The sequence below is a fragment of the Halictus rubicundus genome, chromosome 7, assembly GCF_050948215.1.
Source record: "Halictus rubicundus isolate RS-2024b chromosome 7, iyHalRubi1_principal, whole genome shotgun sequence".
NCBI classification, from domain to species: domain Eukaryota; kingdom Metazoa; phylum Arthropoda; class Insecta; order Hymenoptera; family Halictidae; genus Halictus; species Halictus rubicundus.
This window is the reverse complement of record NC_135155.1, coordinates 5133425-5154764: the sequence shown is the minus strand read 5'-3', so window position 1 is coordinate 5154764 and position 21340 is coordinate 5133425. Positions and strand designations below refer to the sequence as shown.

At 35.2% G+C, this 21340-nt stretch overlaps 1 protein-coding gene and 1 long non-coding RNA gene across 5 annotated transcripts; both read right to left on the bottom strand.

Moving 5' to 3' along the window:
- Positions 1–516: 516 nt before the first annotated feature.
- On the bottom strand, positions 517–4280 carry LOC143355438 (uncharacterized). Its single transcript, XR_013082504.1, has 2 exons — positions 2380–4280; positions 517–2349 (listed from the first exon to the last, which is right to left on the bottom strand). It is a non-coding gene; the product is annotated as an uncharacterized LOC143355438 (long non-coding RNA).
- Positions 4281–5321: 1041 nt separating this feature from the next.
- On the bottom strand, positions 5322–20240 carry Bugz (Bub3 interacting GLEBS and Zinc finger domain protein). 4 transcript variants are annotated; one of them, XR_013082585.1, is made up of 7 exons: positions 20066–20240; positions 18764–18890; positions 18320–18684; positions 17808–18141; positions 16519–16915; positions 9555–12418; positions 5322–9516 (listed from the first exon to the last, which is right to left on the bottom strand). XR_013082585.1 is itself a non-coding variant. In XM_076791202.1 (6 exons), the coding sequence occupies exons 1-6, from the start codon at positions 20104–20106 to the stop codon at positions 12309–12311; spliced, it is 1374 nt and encodes a 457-aa protein (XP_076647317.1). In that variant the 5' UTR covers positions 20107–20240; the 3' UTR covers positions 5322–12308. The 4 variants fall into 4 exon arrangements, 2 of the variants coding, with proteins under 2 accessions (XP_076647317.1, XP_076647318.1); XR_013082586.1 differs by having other exon boundaries at positions 5322–5397; positions 12116–12418; XM_076791202.1 differs by having other exon boundaries at positions 5322–12418.
- Positions 20241–21340: the final 1100 nt, after the last annotated feature.

The window sequence follows — 21340 nt, the reverse complement described above, 5'->3', positions numbered from 1 at the left end:
TCACTGAAATATTTGGTCTCTTCTCTTGCACAAACGAAGAATATCCAGACGCGGTGCTCAACTCGATTCTATTCTATTCTATTTAATTAGATTCCGCATTTTCGAAAAGAAGAATAAATATTTTCAAATACGTGTGAAGCCTGGTGCAACATTTTGAGAATGATCGAAATAAAACGGTTACGAAGGTCTTAAATTAATTACTTTTTGGGAGCCATACTGTACCAAAAATACGAATACAAAATACCACTCGCACAATTTTTGTAAATTGATCAAGAATACAAAATCAATGTGTTGGTATGACCTATAATTATATAGGCGAACAGATTAAAGGTAGTATGATAGCTTAAGAATTATAAAAAAAAAAGATAAGCTTCATCGCGCTTAACATCATCATTTCGAGTTCAATATGCATGTGATAGACAATTTCGAAATCATTATAGTTCAGGATCGAAAAGTTCATTGTGCGACAACTGAACTGACAATCATCTTAACCGCGATTTAGCTTGACCAAAGCAATGTTACTAAACAATTTTTATTTATTGATCGTGTTTCAACAAAGTACAGGTGTAAGTATCACCCTTTTTCATTTTTCTAGGACATTATTGTCCCTTCTGCTCAAGGGCAGTCGGCTGAAAACAACAATGTTGTTGAAGAGTAGAGACTACTGCTAATTTCCTTAAGCGGTCCGCGCAAGAATAAAGTGCGACCTAAAATTAGGTTTCCAATACTTGCATCATAAAATATCTATTTTCAAATATTACACGTGAAAACTAAAATAGTAAAACACAATTTCACTATTATTATAATTTATCGCGAGAAATGATGTCTACTACACGTAAAAAAGATTATAAAACCCCCAAAAAACAATACATTATCACGATAAAACTAGCTGCACCAAAAAATTCTATAAATCTTTAATTAATTTATCGTTTTAAAAATAGTATTTACCATTTCTTCGTTTAACCCTAAAACGACACGAGATTTAAACAATTGCTTGCCATCGTGGATTCTGTAATATAAATTACAGAAAAGGGGTTCTCTTTATTCATAGTTAAAAAATATACCTACTTTAACTCATTGGATTAAAATGAATTGTCAATGAGACTGAGCGAATACGATTTCAATTCTCGAAAAATTATCCAAGTAAAACTATAACTTTTAATTGGAATTTCTATTACTTTTACTTGCGGCCAGTTCTGAAATTTTAAACGACCATAATTTCATATTCTTCGCAAAGAAACCAAATTAGTTTTATGCAATCCTTTCTCGTCACAATTACGAAATGTTTCTTGATGACACTTGTTTTATTATTACACTTGTTTTCACCGGAACAACCTCGCAAAGTAATTGGTAACATTTCTGCGAATGAATAAAAAAGAAGGCTGTTACTTTGATTACTAGTGTATATATCGATCTTTTTTTGTATTTGCTCGTGCTCCACTTTTATGTCCACGCTCACCTAAGCTCAGAACTGGCAAAGAAGCAAATAAGATGACGACGTAACGTATTGTCGACGGAACAAACGCAATTACTTCGTAACACTAGGGTGAGTGCCAAACAGAAGTGTTTCTGGGTAATACGGTAATGTTTCAATATACGTGAAGGGGATATGTAATTTATATTGCCGAGACAATACTAATCCAATGACGAAACTTTTACGTTTTTAATCATTTTCTTATGAAACATTTCCGAGCATGTTTGTGACATTATTCTGAGAAATAGGACGAAACTATTCTCGTTCAATTCACGGCTCAGTAGCGCCTCGATTATGTGTGTCACGCGTAAACAGTGCAATCTAAAACAATCTATATACAACAAAATTTATTGTATCTCTACAATTTTTTAGTAGAAAGAATTCAAATTTAAATTATAATAACCACGATTTACGATAATGGGATCATAATGGAGAACTTTAATTAGCGAATTAAATAAATAAATAAAATTAATTAAATATTGAAAAGTACAAGATACATATCAGGTGGATGGTTATTTTTGCGAGTAGTTGTTTATTTGTTCCACCGACAATACCAAACAGGCCCAAATTATCATAATCATCAGTTTATCATAAAAAAAAGATTGAATAACTTCAAGAATTTGTAGTAAACAATGTTCACCATAATTCACCATAACACTTGTTAATGGTGTATAGAAATAACAGCTATTTTAACGCAGTAAGAAATTTTTCCAATGACAAGCTAATTAATCAATTCGATTAGCAAAATGGCACTCCGTTAATTTTTATACATTTTCTAAGTGAACAAAATTTAAAATTTATTTTTTTCCATTTATGGAAGAATTTTAAGAGCAGATTATAATTATTCGAGCAAGAATCATTCTCTCACCCTCTCTCTCTACACACACACACACGCACACACACACACACACACAGACACACACCTACTAATATTTAATACACTTTCCACGCATTGGCGACTATATTCAATAACTATAGTAGCCATAAAAATATAAATACAAAAAGCATAACAATCGAGAACCCCTTGAAACATATTTTTCATAAATCCATTTGGTACCAAAATTGTCCATTTGGTACAAAACCCTGCTGGGAGCAGAATTTGATTACTATTTGTCTGCAAAATTCCATGTCAAGGAATCATGCCAAATCGAGGCCAAACTTCATCGTAGAGGACAGGTCGGTCGCACTAAGTCATTGTTCTAGGTGTAAATATCGGCAAGTAATAGGAAAAACAGAATTTTATTTAAACTTCTAAATTATATAATTTTAAGTTTCGTGTATTTTCAATCGTTCAATTCCGTTTTCCCTCTTACGGCAAAATTTACTCCGATTTTGCCCAATATTTACTCTTAGAACAAGGTTAGGTTCGCTTTTAGTGCGACCGACCTGCCCTCTACAACGAAGCCAAGGTTTGGCCGCGATTTGGCATGGAATCCCGCCTGCAAACTTTACACTCGAATACCGAGCCTAAAGCGGAAACAGATGGATCGGAATTTGTAGACAAATTTTGTTGGAAAATTCATAGCAAATTGTTTAATGGTTATGCGTAAGAAATGATTGGCGTGCCGTTCTAGGGGTAACACGAACATATGTACAAACGATTCACCAGAGAAAAAATTGTACTGTCAATGGCTTTGCATACAATCGTCTAAAATAAATATACAAAGACTAGAGACAATTACAGACAGAATTCCGTGTACAAGATATATCCTGAAACGATCACCACGAAATAAATAAAGGATCCATTGACTGTTTGACAGGTAGCACTTAATTCCCGATAGTTCGAGCCGCCGAATAAAGATATTAGAATGATAAAAGAGCCACCGCGTTACCGGTTCCTCGAGCAAAGCGACCCCCACGAGCGAATCGTGCATCCGCTGTCACCAAGTGGAAAGACATTATTAGCGTAAGAAGGAACAGGATAATGAAGGGTCCTTGCGCAACGTAAGATACAGATGTATCGATATACACACAGAGCCAGCTAAGCATTCTACGAACGATCGAACTGCCGAACGAGAGCGCCGATTCGATTGATATTCCCCTCTATGCATCCTGAGGAACTTGGAAGCCGAACATAACCTCGGAAACGATCGAACAACAAGTAAACATTACATATATATATATATATATATATATATATATAAGTACTTCAGCAATCAACAGTCCGCGAAACGGTCGGAGAAATTGAAACGTCGCCCGAAACCGTGAAATTAAGAGATCGAGAATTTTGCGACGCGATGATTTCGTTGAAAACACAATGAATCCTCTCGTTCCAACGTTTCGAACGATCGAGTCGGTTAATACAATTTACCCGCGACTCATTACTCATTACGATTAATATTGTTTCTCGGTCCAGCCACGCGTCCCTGCGGTCAAGGAGTATAAAACTTCCCGATTTTATCACTTTGTGGTCGCGGAGAGTCTAATCAACGTCCGTTCTTCCTATCAACGACATCACGCGACTACAGAGGAAACGAGTTCCGTGTGTGCATCGAGCCTTTCGTTTGAAAATGTAGAAATACTATTTTCCCCGTGGGTCACAACGGCCACATACAATATTCGGCCATCGACAGTCGAAAAACGTATTGTCACCGAACCTGAAAAATCGGGAAGCTACCATATACCTCGACCATAGGACGGTAGGTCCAAACAATCGCCTGCCTTCAGGCAAGGGACCGAAAAGGTCCAACAGCGGTCAGAGCTGTGATTGGTTGAAACAATATGTGGCTATCGCCCGTCATTCTGGGAGAACGTACAGTAACATGCAGCCTTGCGCTAAAATATCATATATATATCACATATATCATGTATATATATATATATATATATATATATATATCACATATATCATGTATATATATGTATCACATATATCATGTATATATATATCACATATATCATGTATATATATATATATCACATATACCATGTATATATATATATATCACATATATCATGTGTATATGTGTGTATATATATATACATATATCAAACCAATAGAAACAAAAATGTAGGAAAAGAAGAAAAATGTGTTCTCCAACGAACTCGGTAACGTTCCGATGACTGGCTACACACACACACACACGGTGCTCAATAACAGTGTACAATTGTTCCTTTTATATTGTAGAGAAGTATACCGACGAACCTTTTGTTTTCGAGCGAGATTTTTCCCAGAACGACAGGCTACGCCCAATCTTTCGAGCTTTCCACAGAACGTCTTTATTCGAAACAAGTTGATAATGTGACACTCAATAAATAACAGAATTTCTACATGTCCAATTCTGCCATCGGATTGTCTTGCCGAATCTCTAGAACGAAAGGAAAGCTTCGGCGAAGAAATGCGAATGGACCATCTCCGACAATCCCGATGGGTCGAGAAGTGGCGTCATCGACGGCCACGTTTCTGCCCCGGATCATTTTCTCACTTTCTTTGTTTTGTTTTGCTAGGATCATTTGAAAAACGTCAGTGAAACAATTTGCCCGGAGAGCGGTCTCGCGGTGCAAAACAAACGACACGATTCGGAAAGACAACCTCTGAAAATGAAGTATACTCATAACGATGTGTAGGTTTTTTAGGTACGTACACGTGTTGTACGGCACGGTATGCTGTTTCATAATTTTTCTCGAAGTACTGGTAGAAGTCGAGTGAAAGAATAGACAAACAGGGTGCCTACTGAGGTAAACCTTCACGGAGAGAAAGAAGATTCGCACGTACTCGTGTGTGCTCTCACGATCGAACGGCTGATTTAGAACAGTACGATTCGTAAACTCATTTGCGTTTTTTTTTTTGGTCTTTGTTTTGTTTTTGTTTTTGTTTTTCGTCAAACGAGCACAGAAGGTCTCATGATTTTAGTCGCAGCCTCCTCTTGCACCGTCTTCGCCACACTTTCGCAATACGGTAACACGTGCCGACTTCCATTCGTCTGAAAGCATGAAACGTATGAAAAGTTCGAGCTTCGGCGATTGAAATTCCCGGGAGCAAAATTTCGATCACCGTCCACTTAGGAGATAGTGATTGTACAAATGTCTTTGCTCTTTTCTTTCTTTCTTTTTTCTTTTTTTGTTTTGTTTGTTTTCTCTCTCTCGTCACGTAGTTCCTCGCAGACTATATATTTAAGATCGCAATACATGAACAATTACTACGGCCAACTTTAGCGTCATTTTGCTCTATCAATAGACACCCTGAGAAAGAAACAGAACGATAGAAAAAGAAAATGATTGAGAACGACAGTGGAGAAGACGAGAACGGTGGGGAGGGGGGTGAGAAGTTCTTTCCAAGGGATGCTGTAGAGTCTTTCTTTCTTTTCTTTTGTTTTTCTTTTTTGTGTATGTCCGATCGTAGAATCCGATATTGATTGAAAAACTTCAAAACGGAGACGAACCGGACGAGCTCGCAAGTATCTTGCCACGCGACAGAGTTAGTCTCGAGTGAAGGTCAACGAAACGACAAACTCCTCGAACGGCAATTGTACTCCACAATCGGATTAGAAGAAGAAGAAGAAAAAAAAGTCGGTAATCGGGTACAGGATAAAGTAAAGAAAATGGCGTGAGTCGAGTGTAGAGAGAGCTGGTGTCAGATTTTGTAAGCACCCTCTGTACTTACCACTCACTCATGCGTCGCCAACATGTTCCTTGCAAAGGAAGAAGGCTTTCTCGGATCGAATCGATTACTTCTGCTTAGCGGCCGGCAAAACCATAGTCGTTGTAACTGCTCGTTACAATTCAGATTACAAAAGATTTCAAGCTATAATCAATTGCAGCAGATCGATCGAGCTATGTTTCGTCGAAGTGGAAACAAAATGATAGAGGTATACAGTATAATATCAATTTGTTGTCCTTATTAGAAATATCGTTATAATATCACGGCGAAGTCACGTCTACGTGATACCGGCTGATGACTGCCGGTCGGCGAAGTCACGTATACGTGACAGCGGTCGTTCGAGTGGCAAGTGTAATATATCAAATAAAATCATTCTTTCTCAGTATGGATGAGATGTATGTTTGTTATGTTCTGTATGACGCATTCCGTCGAAATTCGTTGTCAAGAAAGATTGGTCAAATTTAACTTCCTGCGTTCTTATTGCTTTTCGTATAAATGCAACGGGGCACACCGTTAAAACGTAATTACACCTCCGTTTCGTCGACTAATTTTGCGTTTTAGACTATTATGCGTTATAAACGTTTATTATTGGTACTATATTATTTATCTTGCATCGAATTGTACTATGCTATGTTGACTACGCTAACCTTTCGATCGTAAAAAATCTAACATTATAGAAGATTCTTATCACGTTATAGATAATTTTACGTCGTTATATGGACAAATGAAAAACTCTTTCTACAATAGAGAAGCACTACGTTCCTCCTAGATATAGTTCAATAGGTATAATGTAAGACTTACACTCGGAGTTGGTAAATTTATATAAAAATGCTAAAAAGTAATCAATTTTTAGCCAATATAGGTATTCGATATGCTCCTTAAGTTATTAAATACAAACGTTTGGACTGACCGGGATAATAAAAGTACGTTATTCTGTCGACACAAACTATAGATTAATGTGTATATACGTTATACGTTAACATTAAAGTGACTAAATTGATTTCCGTGGTAAGTGTACGTGTTCGGATAACAATATGTCCAAGTAGCAAAATATTTGAAGAGCGAGAACGTTACGCGCCCTCTACATTGCGATGTAGGGCGGAAAGGTCGAATTTGCAAGGCCTAAAACATATTGAAAGAGTAGCTTTCGCCTTAGGCAATAGCAAAACGCTAAACGCAGTTATCTGCAACGAAGATGTGGTGTATATAAGATGAACCCCCGGAACCTAACCTAGCGCTATGTCTCTACTCTTATCTTATGAGATTAGACCATAACAATTGCATGGGCATGTCTCGGTTCGATGGAACCGCTTCTGATGTTAACCTGAACAGCAGAGAAGCCATCGCCATATTGGCGAGAAATTCCCAAAGTGCGTGAGTTACTTCACGAGGGAATATTTACACGAAAATAAAAAAGAAACACGCTAAATGAGCTCGAAGTTTTAGTATCGCCACGTGGCCGTGAATTTTAAAGCATTGATCGATGCCAAGATCCACGTTGAATAAAATATGGATGAAATAAAGTTCCTTTCCTACTCCGTTTAAAGTAGCAGATGAAATGATATTCACCAGCGGAGACGTGCTGTGCACGTGTTATTTGTATATTAATGGTTCGGTGAGCCTATACGTGTTCCTGGATATAATTATTTACAGTCTATTAAAATTAATGAGACAAGCAATCTAGATGATCTGATAATTCAGTTTCTTTGATGTCTTGGTGTTTAAGACCAGTATTGGAGCTGTTACGTTCACAGTTATGGGATTTATTCTCTTCGTACAAGAACTTAAGAGAAATCATCGGTTACATAAGGTCTGGGACTTCTCGTTTAGACATGTTTCTTAATAACAGGCCATCTTTAGCGAAAGACCCTACCAAGTTGACATTCTGACTTTAACTCTTATCAAAGCATCTTGACAAAATTGTCAGGAAAATGGTTGCTGTTTAAGAAAAGATGTGTTCGAAGACCCTGATTGCGGTTCTACTAATTGAAAAGCTTACTGAAGGACAAGCGAGAAGTGATATATAGAATCATATCTTATTAATACTAACGATATCGATAACCATAAAGTTACAAGAAGTTAAATTTCAGTGAGCTCGCATTATTTCATTCCTCTATCATTTTCTTTACACCCTCACTCGGCATAGCTGGTTTAGAATCGTTCTAAAATAAGATATTTTAGACCTACTGTGAAGATGAATTCAGCATTAAACATTTAAATAAACACTTAAAAACATATTCCAGTGGTTCGCCTTGTTTTGCAATTGTAATCGTGTTTCTATTTTTATTTAAAAGTTTCGTTGGTGCAACGAAGTGTTCTTGAACGAAATTCAACTGGAGATGAACCATTTGATTATTCATGTACCCGATTTTAGCAATTCGAAACTGGTAAACAAAATTCTGGTACATGAATACTTGTACGGCTGGCGGTGGATCTCTTTAGGCCCAAAAATTGAAATTTTGTTAATCTGTTTTTTGGTCATTAAGGACAACGTTGAGATTTTATTGTATGTACCATGGTTAACATAGTATTTTAATGGAAATGAACTATTTTTAATGTGAAATTAAAAAATGGTATATAATATTATAATTCACAAACTACATTTCAGTTAGTTTCTATGGTAGGTATTACTATAGAAAGGTCTTGAAATGGATCTAAAAAAGTCCACCGATGTGTCATGCAACTGTTGAAGTATACCTAAACTTAAATTTTCATAGTTAACGATACCTTATAATTGTTAACTTGTGACTTTTTCAGATACCAATGTTTTCGATATTTTTATACAAAAGCGTAAAAGCAATTTATGCATATAAAAAAACGCATGTTTTTTTATATGTTAGATATTTCATATTTCTATTTAGATATCAATAATCAATATATATTTAATAAATATTTTGATTTAAAATCAAACGACAAAATGTCGTAATTGTAATGCCTTTACAAGGCTTATTATTATTTTATTTTGATTAGAATTATTGACAATATTTTAAAATTAATCGTTCAATATACAAATTGTTAAAATATACAATAATTTAGAAGATGTGTGGCTTGAAAAATTATAAGATAAAATTATTTTCATTCATATATTGGGACAAAATATCGTTCCAATAATTTTCGAAATATTTGTAAATAAACATTGATTCTTGCCGCATAGATATAAATTTCAAAAATAAATAAATAATTTGAAAAAATCGTACATGTGTTACACAGTCGACCGCGTAACTATTGCACTATTAATCACACCGCTGTGATTATGGAAAATAAATAAATTAAGTAAATTTCTTTGCTTTGCGTACTGTTTTGTTGAATTTAGAAATGTTTAAAGTTATGTAATATATGCATTGAATAAGATAAATATAAAGATATATTTTCAACTTCTTCGACTACGAATAATTGTGACAAAATTTAGGGATGATATTGTAGTTCTGATACAAAAACATTACTGTACATTTGTGATTTTCCTCGTATTTAATTTTTGACAACTACAATTTTCAACTAAAAACAAAAGTAAGTCATGGTTGATTCATACTCGTTAAATTTTTTATTTATTCCACTTAAGGAACTGTTCCTCGATGTCTGGATTACGACTTGAAACAGTGAGGTGACCACTCACATTATAGTAATACAGTTCATAGTAAATACAGCCCATTAAAAACAGGAAAAAGTATATTTTTTTTCACCTACAACTATTCACACTAAGGTAATTCAGAGTGTGTGTGTGCTACGCGATTGTCCGCTATCAACTAGATATCGTAGCAGGTCCAATGTCGAACCAATTGATTAAACATCAAGAATAAAAAATTGAGTAACACTGTGTTATACCAATATAAATTTGAATTTGTTAAGTTTTTTATAGTTGTCTGCATAACGTTAATGCCAAATTTCTTGAAAGAAATTACTCTATTTTACTATACGTTTCTAATAATTGTCCTGGTCTCAGACAGTTTCTTAGTCTCAATTTCATTGCACCAATATAATTAATATTACATTATTAAATAACAAAGTTAGTTGCAATTGATAAACAAGGCAAAATGAAACATACGTTTTCATAGGTTTATTTAGATGTTTGTATGTGCTGAATTAAGCTTTGATACGACTGCGATTTATTATGTTATATCATGTACACTTGCTAGAAGAGATATAGTAAAATTCCGCTTACACTCAGTTAGCTTTCGATCCGATCTTAAGAATAATGAACACAGGCAACCTCCGCGTAACAGAATTTCATTGACAAGAACACAAAATTCAATTGAGTATTTTAGAATCATGCTTCGATCCACATAATAGTTATTCAAGCTTCCGCAAAGAAAAGTTAACGACCGTAAGCAGTAAAGATACTACAGAAAGAAGATTCAAATAGATAGTTGTAATTATCTACTGTACAAACGAATTACTACGCATCTTATGTTTCAACAATTGCTGATAATTGTACACCTTTTTATAATTTTATTATTACGAGATTGCGAATCTTTATGCAAAATAAAAATCTTCTGTGTCAATAACTGGAAATAGGAAGCACGTAAAAATGTATTCCCTTTCTTATTCATTTTAATGTGTCCAAAAAAAAAAAAAATAGTCCACCTACTATAAAAGTATTTCACCTACTCATTTTTGTCATAAATGGATCAAATCTGCAGTCTAATTATTACATTTGAGTTAAATTCGTGAAATTTCTTGCATAGCGTTGAAGTATTTTTTACTCTTAACATGTCTCTCACTTTTAAAAGTGAACAATTTCAGATATCAAACATACAAATATACAAATGTCCAAAAGCTCAGTTGTCTGAGCACTTTTTTCAATATCACAAATACCACACTGTGCAGGGATTGCCTATACTGATAATACCGAAAAAGAGAATATTACATTAACATGCAACTTTGTGTACTTTTTAATGTGCAATTAAGAGTTCATACCATATCTCTTCTAGTTACTAAATATATGCGTACACATAATGCTCCGGATACTCTTGATGACAACAAGAAGTATCAGAACACAGTGTACAGTGACTGCGTTAGATCTTTAACATATTCTTTATTATAAGACAAAATATACTTTAAATTTTCGTTGAATTAACGTCCGTTAGTAGGTACGTGGAAATGTAAATCGACCACGCAAAAGCAAGCCGATTCGATCTGAAGCGTTAACAAAATAAAAGTTGTGACAAACTAACCTGAGGCGACAGAATATTCACACTGCGGCTAACGGTATCAATCATTTTTCTTTTTCTTTCCGTAAGAAGAATCGAAGTGTCTGTATACTATTTCATCAAATGTATTGAACATCGATAAAGCGAGCACGGGAGATGTTAAAGCAAATTTCGTTTCCAGCTGCAGTGTGAAGGGCCACCTTTCCGCAATCGCGTCTCTCCAAGAGAACACTGGTGCAGAGGCTGAGAAACAGCGAGTGGAAACGGTCTACCATGAAATAATATAGGACGAAGGTAGATTATTACAGTGTTCACTCTACTTAGACTTACCAATCGAAAGATTCACATCTTTCAAGACTGACTCGACATATTCGTATCACAACAAGTAACGTAAAATTCTTAGCGTACGACTTTGCAACAATACACAACGTCTGCATCAGCAGCTCACGAGTTTCGCTCAATACAGCCACCATCAACGAGACAATAGTCACAATTGTTGTATAAAACTACAACTTTCAATAGCAGGTACACAGATAATATTAATATTAATTAAAGATCGATAAAAGGGGTCGTAAACTCGAATCCCTATTGCACCTTTCGAGCGAACAACAATATATCCGTTTCACCGGACGGTGAAACCTGATTGTACGTTGCTCGTCCAGCGTATTTATCAAACTCCTTTGGGGCGTAAAGGAACTCATTTAGCATGGCTACGTATCTCGTGCATGTAAAAAATGTAATCAATTTGTTTTATATCTCCGTTTAGGATCAGCCAATCGAGGAAGGAGAGAACTTTCAGCCGACCGTTTCCACTGCACCTGGTAAACCCTCTCAGGCATTGACGTGATGTGTTTTGCAATGACATATAATTAAAAAAACAAAGATTTTGCTAACTTCGTGTAAACTTCGTGGGAGAAGATGCGTCAAGTGCAGCTCGCGGCCGATCAACGAAGTGTGTCCACGCGAACTAACATGTTTTACGCGTGCTTCTTCCCTCTTCTCAGTCAGGTCCGGACCCTAATAAAATTTAGGGGCGGGCCCAAAGCACGAAGTGCAGTGGCGGGGTGGGCCCGTCCATTGGAGGTGATCATCTGAAGCGTGGGTGCATCATCGGAGCCAACATGGGCGCACCAGGGAAACCCATTGGGGTTGCGAATGCAGGATGCATCGCGCCCGGTGGTAACGCTCCTATCATACCTGCAAACCACAATACATCATAAATAAATACACCCGTATAACATTGTCCCCACCAATTTCTCTCCATTGATTTCTTATTACTTTGTTTTCTTTTCTTTTTTTTTTCTTTTTAATCTTTTCTGAACAATCTTTATATAGTCCTCATATAAATATATATATATATATACTTACGTCGTAAAGAATGATAGTTAAAACATAAACAAATAAAACTCTGTGTGTGTACGTGTATTTCGAATGCATACAATGCTCTCCTGTTTGTTCCCTCTGTTTTCTTGTTTCTCGTTTCACGAGATTTGTGTATAATCCCTTGACCCCCGCCCCCCATTTTCATTTATTTTTTTTTTTTTTTTTTGGAGATCGCACATTGTTCAGTAGACAAGTCGCGAAATTTAATGAAAGAAACGTTAGAATATACTGCGAAATCGTTTGCATGTCTTTCAATGTATTCCGAAACTGATCCAGAGAGTCGTTTCATGCTCGTTTGAAACGGGAAGTTGTCTGACAGCCGACCGATGGAATTTTCACAAGTGAAGCTTTCAAATGCAAGTGTTCCCTTTTCGCAAGAAACCAAGGAGTCAAACATCTCTATGCTATTCCGTTCGTCTACTTATTTTAAGTAGTGGATAGGTGATTGAGAGAAAAGAAAGAAACGTTAGACGATGTATGTACCTACCCATAAATAAATGAAACAATAAGATAGTATTCGGTAAAATGTATATTCAAAATGAAGTCAAACCTTTTTGGACCGAGCACACATGTCGTATCTGCTGGAGGGATGTGCTCTTTTCGAAATCGATGTAATGATAGAGACTCGAGTTTTCCTAGGTCTACAGTATACACCCACAAGGGTTTTATCATTAGCAGCCCACCTACGTTCTATCTAGCAACTTTATCAATGCGAATTGCCAAACTATAATAAGGTATTGAGCTCAGCATGCAGTGTGCCGCATATGCAATACAGGTCACAACAAACGGACAAAATGTGATATCACACAAAACCTCACACCATACAAAGAAAGAAATTCATTCGAGATATATAATATGTTCTCTCACGATCCGAAAGCAAATCGCTCGGCTGCCAGCCGATCTTCCTAGACATTGCTCCAAAATCACTTTTGAGAGATAAAGACAATGATACATCGACCGACAACATAAGCAAGAAATATTGTTAGATTTGTCTTTTCTTATGCATATTCTGATTCCATGTGTAACCCCGATGACGTTGAGCAATTTCGATAACTGTAGAAGCAGAAATTCAATTAAACCTTGTTCTGGCATTGTTACTTCGCAGACTGATTGCGATAGCTGATAACGGGTTCGATTAAATTTCGATTATAATTGTCATTCCCTTATTTACCAATATTAAAGTAGATACTTTCAGTGTTAGATATGGGAGACAAAGAAATTATTATTGTTATATGTCTACGCGAACGTTCTAGTCCTGTTTACCGTGGACTGACTCAATTTCTTTGGAATCGCTCCTACGACATAAAAGCTTGTCTATGGTGTGAGGACAATACATTACATTTGTTCTTGTTGCAAGTTTTCTTTAATGTTATGATATATACCGCAAGAAGGATGGCGGCAACGGAAGATAATCCCTTCCCTCTTCCATTTTTTAGTATTCGTAAGAATTTTTATAGAACAACTAATACGTACTTTTGTAAAATCGAGGAATCAAGGAGTCTCATACATCTGGCACAATTTTCTTTGCAGGAAAAATCATTTTTTTACCGTTGCGTGCATCCTAAACTATATATTTTTATCTATAAATCTTGCGAATTTTCATTAAAAAGATGATAAAAGTAAAGACGTAGCAGCAAATTTCATGAAATGAATTTTCTAAAAGTGTTTACGCAGCAATTGTAATATATTTGATTGTTTCTACGCGAAATAGAAATGCAATAATATTTTTCTTTATAAAGTCATATAGTTTTCGAAGATTCTACCAACTTGTGAACATCTTTTTGGGACATTGATTTTCTTTGTTATACATTTTGATGTATGAGGCCCATTAGCGGAAGTTTAACTTTCCAAGTATAGTACTATAAGTACCGAATTGTGAAGACTGAATACTTGACTGGATTTAGTATCCATTTGACAACAATTTAGATTATCAGTTCCGAATATAAAGAAGGAAGAGACAGTTCTATTGTTATCGGAACGATGCATAATTTTCAAAATGATAACTTTGAACGACTGTCAGTACCGTGCCCAAAAAGCGGTTTCTCACTACTTGTATCACAACACCAGGATTTCAAGCTATATAAGTAATATGAAGAGACAGGATAACACTTTTGGCGAGGTAATGGCGTGTGTACCATAAGAAAAGTATGGTTTAGTGGAGAGATAGTGTGTAAAGAAGCTAATGAAACAAAAAAGTAAAAAAAATTATATGTACGATGAACCAGCCGAGCGGCCGAAAATCGAATTATTTTCATAGTAGTAGTTTTGTCCATTGAAAGATAATTTTGTACATATATATCTTATATATGTATACAATATATAAAGTATAATATTATACATATAATATATATATACACTATGTATACATATACGTATAGTATGTGAATATATACGTACACCTACGTAAAAGAGAAGAATCGCGAATTATATATTGCAAATTGAAAAGCAGGCATATTATATGTTTCGCGATCATAAAAAATATAAATCTAGCGTAATCGTGCTTCTGGTACCGAGTACTTTAGTTTCAATAGAAGGCATTTCACGTCCAAAGGGTCGTGATGTGTCCAAAATCAAAGTGTGGCTGTCCGGCGTTGAAGGAATCAGAACAGATGCAATATCGCTGGCCGCTCGACCCACCTGCCCAGTGACAATAATATAAATATACAGAAATTTATATGTATGTGTATATATATATATATATATATATATATATATATGTAATATACATACACACATATAAATATGTGTATTAATGTGACAATGATGATAATAATAATAATAATAATCATAATAATAACAATAATAATAATCATAATCATAATAATAACAGTAATTAATAATTAATAAGAATAATAATAAATATAACGATGTGTATATATATATATACATTATATATATACACATATATGGCTATATATATATATGTATATATAGGCCATGTCACCGCATGCTAATTGCTAAGGACCAACCTTGTTGCGCTTGTATAAAACACAGTTTTAGTAACCAGACTGGGTTCGTTCGACACTCACCAAGGAGTGACTGGGCACCCTGGAAACGCACCGTTAAAGCATAAACGTACAAAACACGCTGTCACAAATTCTGGCATACAGGTGAATCCTGAGCGTGCTAGTATTTGAACAGTCATACTCTCCTTTTTCCCTTTCGCTTTTTCTCTTCATACAGTTTTGAGATCTGAATATCATTTGCGGGCCACATGAAAAACTGATTCTTTTCAATGAAGTATTTTTCTATCACTCACAATCATCCATATAACTTATGACTAGCCATCGGACAAACCTAATTTTTATTGCCGCAGGAATGGGCAAGGGTTGCTTAGTGAATGGATGAAGTGCAAAGGTATAGTATACTATGAATGCCAGATGAAAAACATTTTTGTCTCAATGATAGATCTATATATACGGTAAATGAATCGTATAAACTTCAAGCTTTTGGATGTTGTTACCTCTAAAAAAAAATAACTGTTCAAATTTGGAAACATTCAAGTCTCTTTCAATTAGATCCAACAGAATTATTGCAACGTTACAATCGGCGAATAAAAATATGCCATGTATGCATAAGCTGTTACCTAATGTTGGCACTTCGATTTCAAAATTGTACACGTACACATGTGTATGTGTTAATTTCTGAAGCATGAGACACATGTTTTTCTTAAACAGGAAAGTAAATATAAAACCGTGAAATTGTCGAGTTTGAGGAAGCGGAATAACAATACATTTAAAAAAGCATAATTTAAATTTCTTTAAAATGCTTCAAATGGTTCTGTATTAAAATACTGCCACGAGCATGTATAGAAGTGTTTGAGTGACTTAGACATTTATACTCGTATATAAATGGATCATGATGGAATACTCTCATTGGAATGGGAATAAACACATAAAATTATAATGACTTACCTGGTGGCAGGCCCATGGGGGGCGGTCGCATCATGTTACCTCCATGAATCAGAGCGGGTGCAGCTAAGGTCATAGTAGGTCGCATGAGTGGTGCCATCAAAGCGACAGAGCTAACAGGCATTGCAGCTGATGCAGGAACCATAACCGCTTGTGGGGGTCTCTGAAATCTCTGTTGTTGTTGAAGAGCATTTAACGCTGCCTGTTGCCTCTGTTGCTGATCCTGAAACGCAGCGGCTGCATTAGCAGCGGCTTGTTGTTGCTGTTGCTGTTGCTGCTGTTGTTGCTGCTGCTGCTGCTGTTGTAATGCAGCAACTTGCTGATTAGCTTCAACCTGTGCATTGCGCGCTTCTTCGCTTTGCCGTCGTTGATATTTTGGAAGTCTTGCTCTAATTTCCTCCTGAAATACAAAATATTTTGTTTATTCAATTTCTGAGTTCAAGATCAACACAATAACTCTCTTTCACAGCCGTTGATACAGTTCTATGATGAAGTAACGAGCTTCTATGTTATTATATGAGGTTGTTGTCAAATTTTATTTTCTCGTTCCTTAAAAAATATATTTGGCAAATTTAAAAATGTTCTTGTTTATATTTATTAGGTCCAAATGTTTCTCAATTTGAAACAATAAGTGGTATGATATTATCTGTTTGCTCTCCTAAGGCCAGCTATACTACCCACGTTGGAATAAACTACCAACGTTAACCCAATTACTTGAGAGTGCAAAAGGTTAACAAACATCTTGAGACGACTTTGACAGCTCGAACTGAGCCTCGAGATAAGGAGAGTCGTAAGTAAAACTTTGAAAATAAAGAGCTTCGCTTCGAGAAAGCTATCCCTGTGCATTAAAACTTCAAGAATTATATAGCATGTACAGTGTTCCTTCGAACAACGCGGATCGATTATACGCGAATTTTTTTTTGGCAAATTTAATTTTTTTTACATTTCTTTTTAATCAATTTAGCACATGTTTACAATTTTGTTTATCATGGCGAATAAGAGAGGCGAGGAAGAATAAAAGTGAATTCGTTCGTGTGAACTACAGTAGGGAACAAAACTGACTCCACAATATTTGAAACAGCATAACTTTGTTAAAATTAGACCAAATGACTTGAGTGCTTTCAAGAATTTTTACACCTCGTCTAATAAACTAATCCCTACGTTGTTTGAGGGAACACTGTACTTACAAATTTTTGAAAATTATAAGTGACAATTCAATTAAAGCTGATTTGCATCAGTATCGCAGACTGTGAAAGAGTTAGATGTGTGTTAGCAGTGACGTGTCAACTCACTAGACTTAGATCCTCCGGTGGATGAATGATTTTAATGGCAGCACTAGTAGTTGCTATAAGATTTACTTTTTGATCATTTCCAATATTATTACTAGTGGTGGTATTACTATCAGCATTACTGTAAGCAGGGAATGTTGGTTTAACTGGTCCTATCGATCCACCAGCTATTGATGTAATTGGTTTGAAATCTGTGCCCAAGGGAGAAGTCACAGCTGTGGATGCAGCCGTTGAAACAGCTGCAGCACTTGGAAATAATGGGCGTGACGGTGGAATAGATGCACCTGACACTGGTGGTTGTATACCTGGAGGCATGCTTGGCATACCAGGCATCATGCTACAAAAAACAAGATACAACTGATTATTTCATTTCTACATTTGTTTCTTCTACTAGCAGTACGGTATTGTTTTGAAAACTTTAAATTTGTATTTACCTAACTTGCATTAAATTAATATCACAAAAGTTATTTCTTCTTTCACGTTGTCTGCTTTTGGAAGAAAAAAAATATACATACCCAGGTCCCATGAAAGGTGGACCTACAGGACCCATAGGTCCCATCATATGGTGCATGGGTGGTGGGAACTGGCCCATTGGTGGCATACCAGGATGACCTGCCATACCTGGCATTACACCTGGCATCATATTTGAACCTGTGGGCATCGCTCCTGGTGCAGAACCCAACAAACCCTCTGGTTTCGTCTTTTTTCTAACTGGTTCGTCTTCACCAGAACTTGGCGAACCTGGTCTACCTCCATTCCTTTGCCTTTCATGTTCTTTTGCATCACTTGGCGGTATGCCTTCCATGCCATAAATTTCTATTTCAATATTACTACGATTGGGCAATGAATTTGGAACCTTGTCTATTGCTTCTTTGTGCACCTAAAAAATATTAAAACAATAATTACTTTTTAGGTATAAGTTTAATATAAGGTTCTTTTCTAACTAAAAAGTTCATTACCTGCATACAGTGTATACTGAGTCCTGGTCCTGTATAAAGCTTTTTATGACAAATATGACACTTGAAATGTTTTGCTTTTTGGTGTTGAATCAGAATTTTCTCATCCTCAAATTCTCGATTACAATACCTTTAGAAATTAGTTAAGGAAACTTACATAATTTAAGAATAATTTCCATGATATTCCATTTTATGATTGTTATTGTATGGAAACACAAATATTTTTAAAATGTTGTGTTTGGTAATATATATTATTTTTACAATAGACACATCATTCATACATTATAGAATTTTCACATAACGAGAAGTTATGCTTGGTATTACTATCAAAATTTATCATGAGTAAAACGTGAATAAAAAGTTATACACAAGATAACATATACAATAAAACTAAGTTTGATTATTATATTTAAAAGCCAAGATATAATTTTCAAATATGTTAACATTGAAAACTACTAAAAGTCAACATAAAGGAAAGCTATTTATATCATGCACTCTTTGTATTAAATAATTCTGTATGAACAACATTTATCTCCTAACATATCTCCTTTTCTTTTTATTGGAACAAATACATTATAGATATATCAAAGTCATTATCAAAATCATTATAGATAAATAACAAGTATTTGAAATAATGTAATTTTTATTTCATTTATTTTAAACGAATACTCACACTTAGATAATAAAATGGTTTAATTATATTATCAATTCCAAGAATAAAGTATATCTAAAATATTTGACTTTATAAAAGTTACGACGATACATATATCATTTGTACTACGAGGATTCATTAGCCTCATAGTAGCATTACAAAGGTGTTAAATTGTTTGAAAAATGTGAAAAAAGTTCCACTGAACATAATATTAGTAATTTAATATTTTGATACTTTATTGACTAATATTAGTTATCTATTTTAAGAATTCTTGAAGTATTTAAAAGAATGCATATTGTACAAGCATGAATGATTGGGTTAAAGAATTGTGATTTATAAATAAAGGTCTCTTATAATACCATACAAATTACAGTTAAGTATAGTTACTAACGAAATATTGATCTCTCAAAGAATCAGTCATTCTAACTCATTCAATACATTTGTCGCGGTTAAAAAAATATTCCATAATACAATAACGATTTTCAATCACAAAATAAGATACAGTAATATAGACAATGTAAGAAGTTACTACGGTACGCAAATATTTTTAAACAAACTACAATAAAATAATAGAAATAATGACCGTGATTTATGTTCTAAAAATACAGTTACGTAAAGTATCCCCCAAAGAAGGGTGTTTTGGAAAAGGATACCAACACCAGGGCCTCGATTGCTTCTTCTTTTTGCGTCCCATTCTGTCTTGACGGCTTTCAACAATTTGAAATCAGCAAAAATATGCCAATTAATAACGTTTTACATCTACGTAATATGAATTGAAGTGGCAACTAGCTGCACCACACACACACACATAAAAACCGATAATGCAAAATGGCGACTGCATCTTTTCCGTATTTGACGGAAGGAGCTATAGCCAATAGTATTGTGTTGAAGTTTCTAAACTTCAGCAGGGACATTGAAACATTACTATTGAATTGTCATCACTGGCTTGTATCGCTACTCTGCTGATAACAAGAAACTGCTCGAATATCCTGTGATATCTTGTTAAACAATGAATAAAATCTTCTTTATCATTGCGTGCTTAATTCTTTTTAATATCACGCTTTTATCTCCGTCGTACGACGAGACTTCGCCGAATAGCCAGCCAATAGAAAATTATGTCTTGCACTTGGCTGTGTTACGTAGCCGTGTGGTGGGATTTAGGGTTTTTGCCAAGTTCGGGCAGAGAGGATCCTCTCTACCTCAAATTTGCTACCTACGTCCCCCAACGGAGTCTGCTGATTTTCTGCCATTGCCTATGTAGTTTGGCTGACTGAGCAGTTTCTATGCCTCATAATCGATGTAAACAATTTTTATTTCGCAGAAGATCCGCAGTCTAGTTATATATAATGAAATACAATACATTTATCTATCACTAGTATTTGTCACTGGTAATTAAAAAAGACATGTTATTTTATCATAAAAGACTAATGTAAGTATATGAAAAAAGTATTTCGAAACGTTGTTTGTTTGTAATGTAGTGATATTTCACATAGTGTCATATTTGTATTAGTAACAGAGAGGAAATGAGAGTGCTCACGCCCGGGATTTTAGTGTCCCCGGTATAGTGCTGCCTCCGTAGTCTAATTTTTAGCCTGGACCAGAACCTGCATCATCTTACAAATATAGGTAAATAGTTGGCAAATAATGCCAGAGTGGATGCTACTTCTATGTTAAAAGAGGCACTTCTATGTAGGCTCTGGTCCAGCCTAAGAGATGATGCAGGTTCTAATACAGGCTAAAACGATGATGCGGGTTCTGGTCCAGGCTAAAAAGTTGATGCAGGAAAAGTGGGGACACTAAAACACCGAACGTGAGCACTCTCATTTCCTCTCTGTTAGTAATATTTTTGTATGGGAATTATTGTCAACGTAAAAGTCCATAATTAATGTCGTGACAAATACATCATACAGAATACCTACGCAGAATAT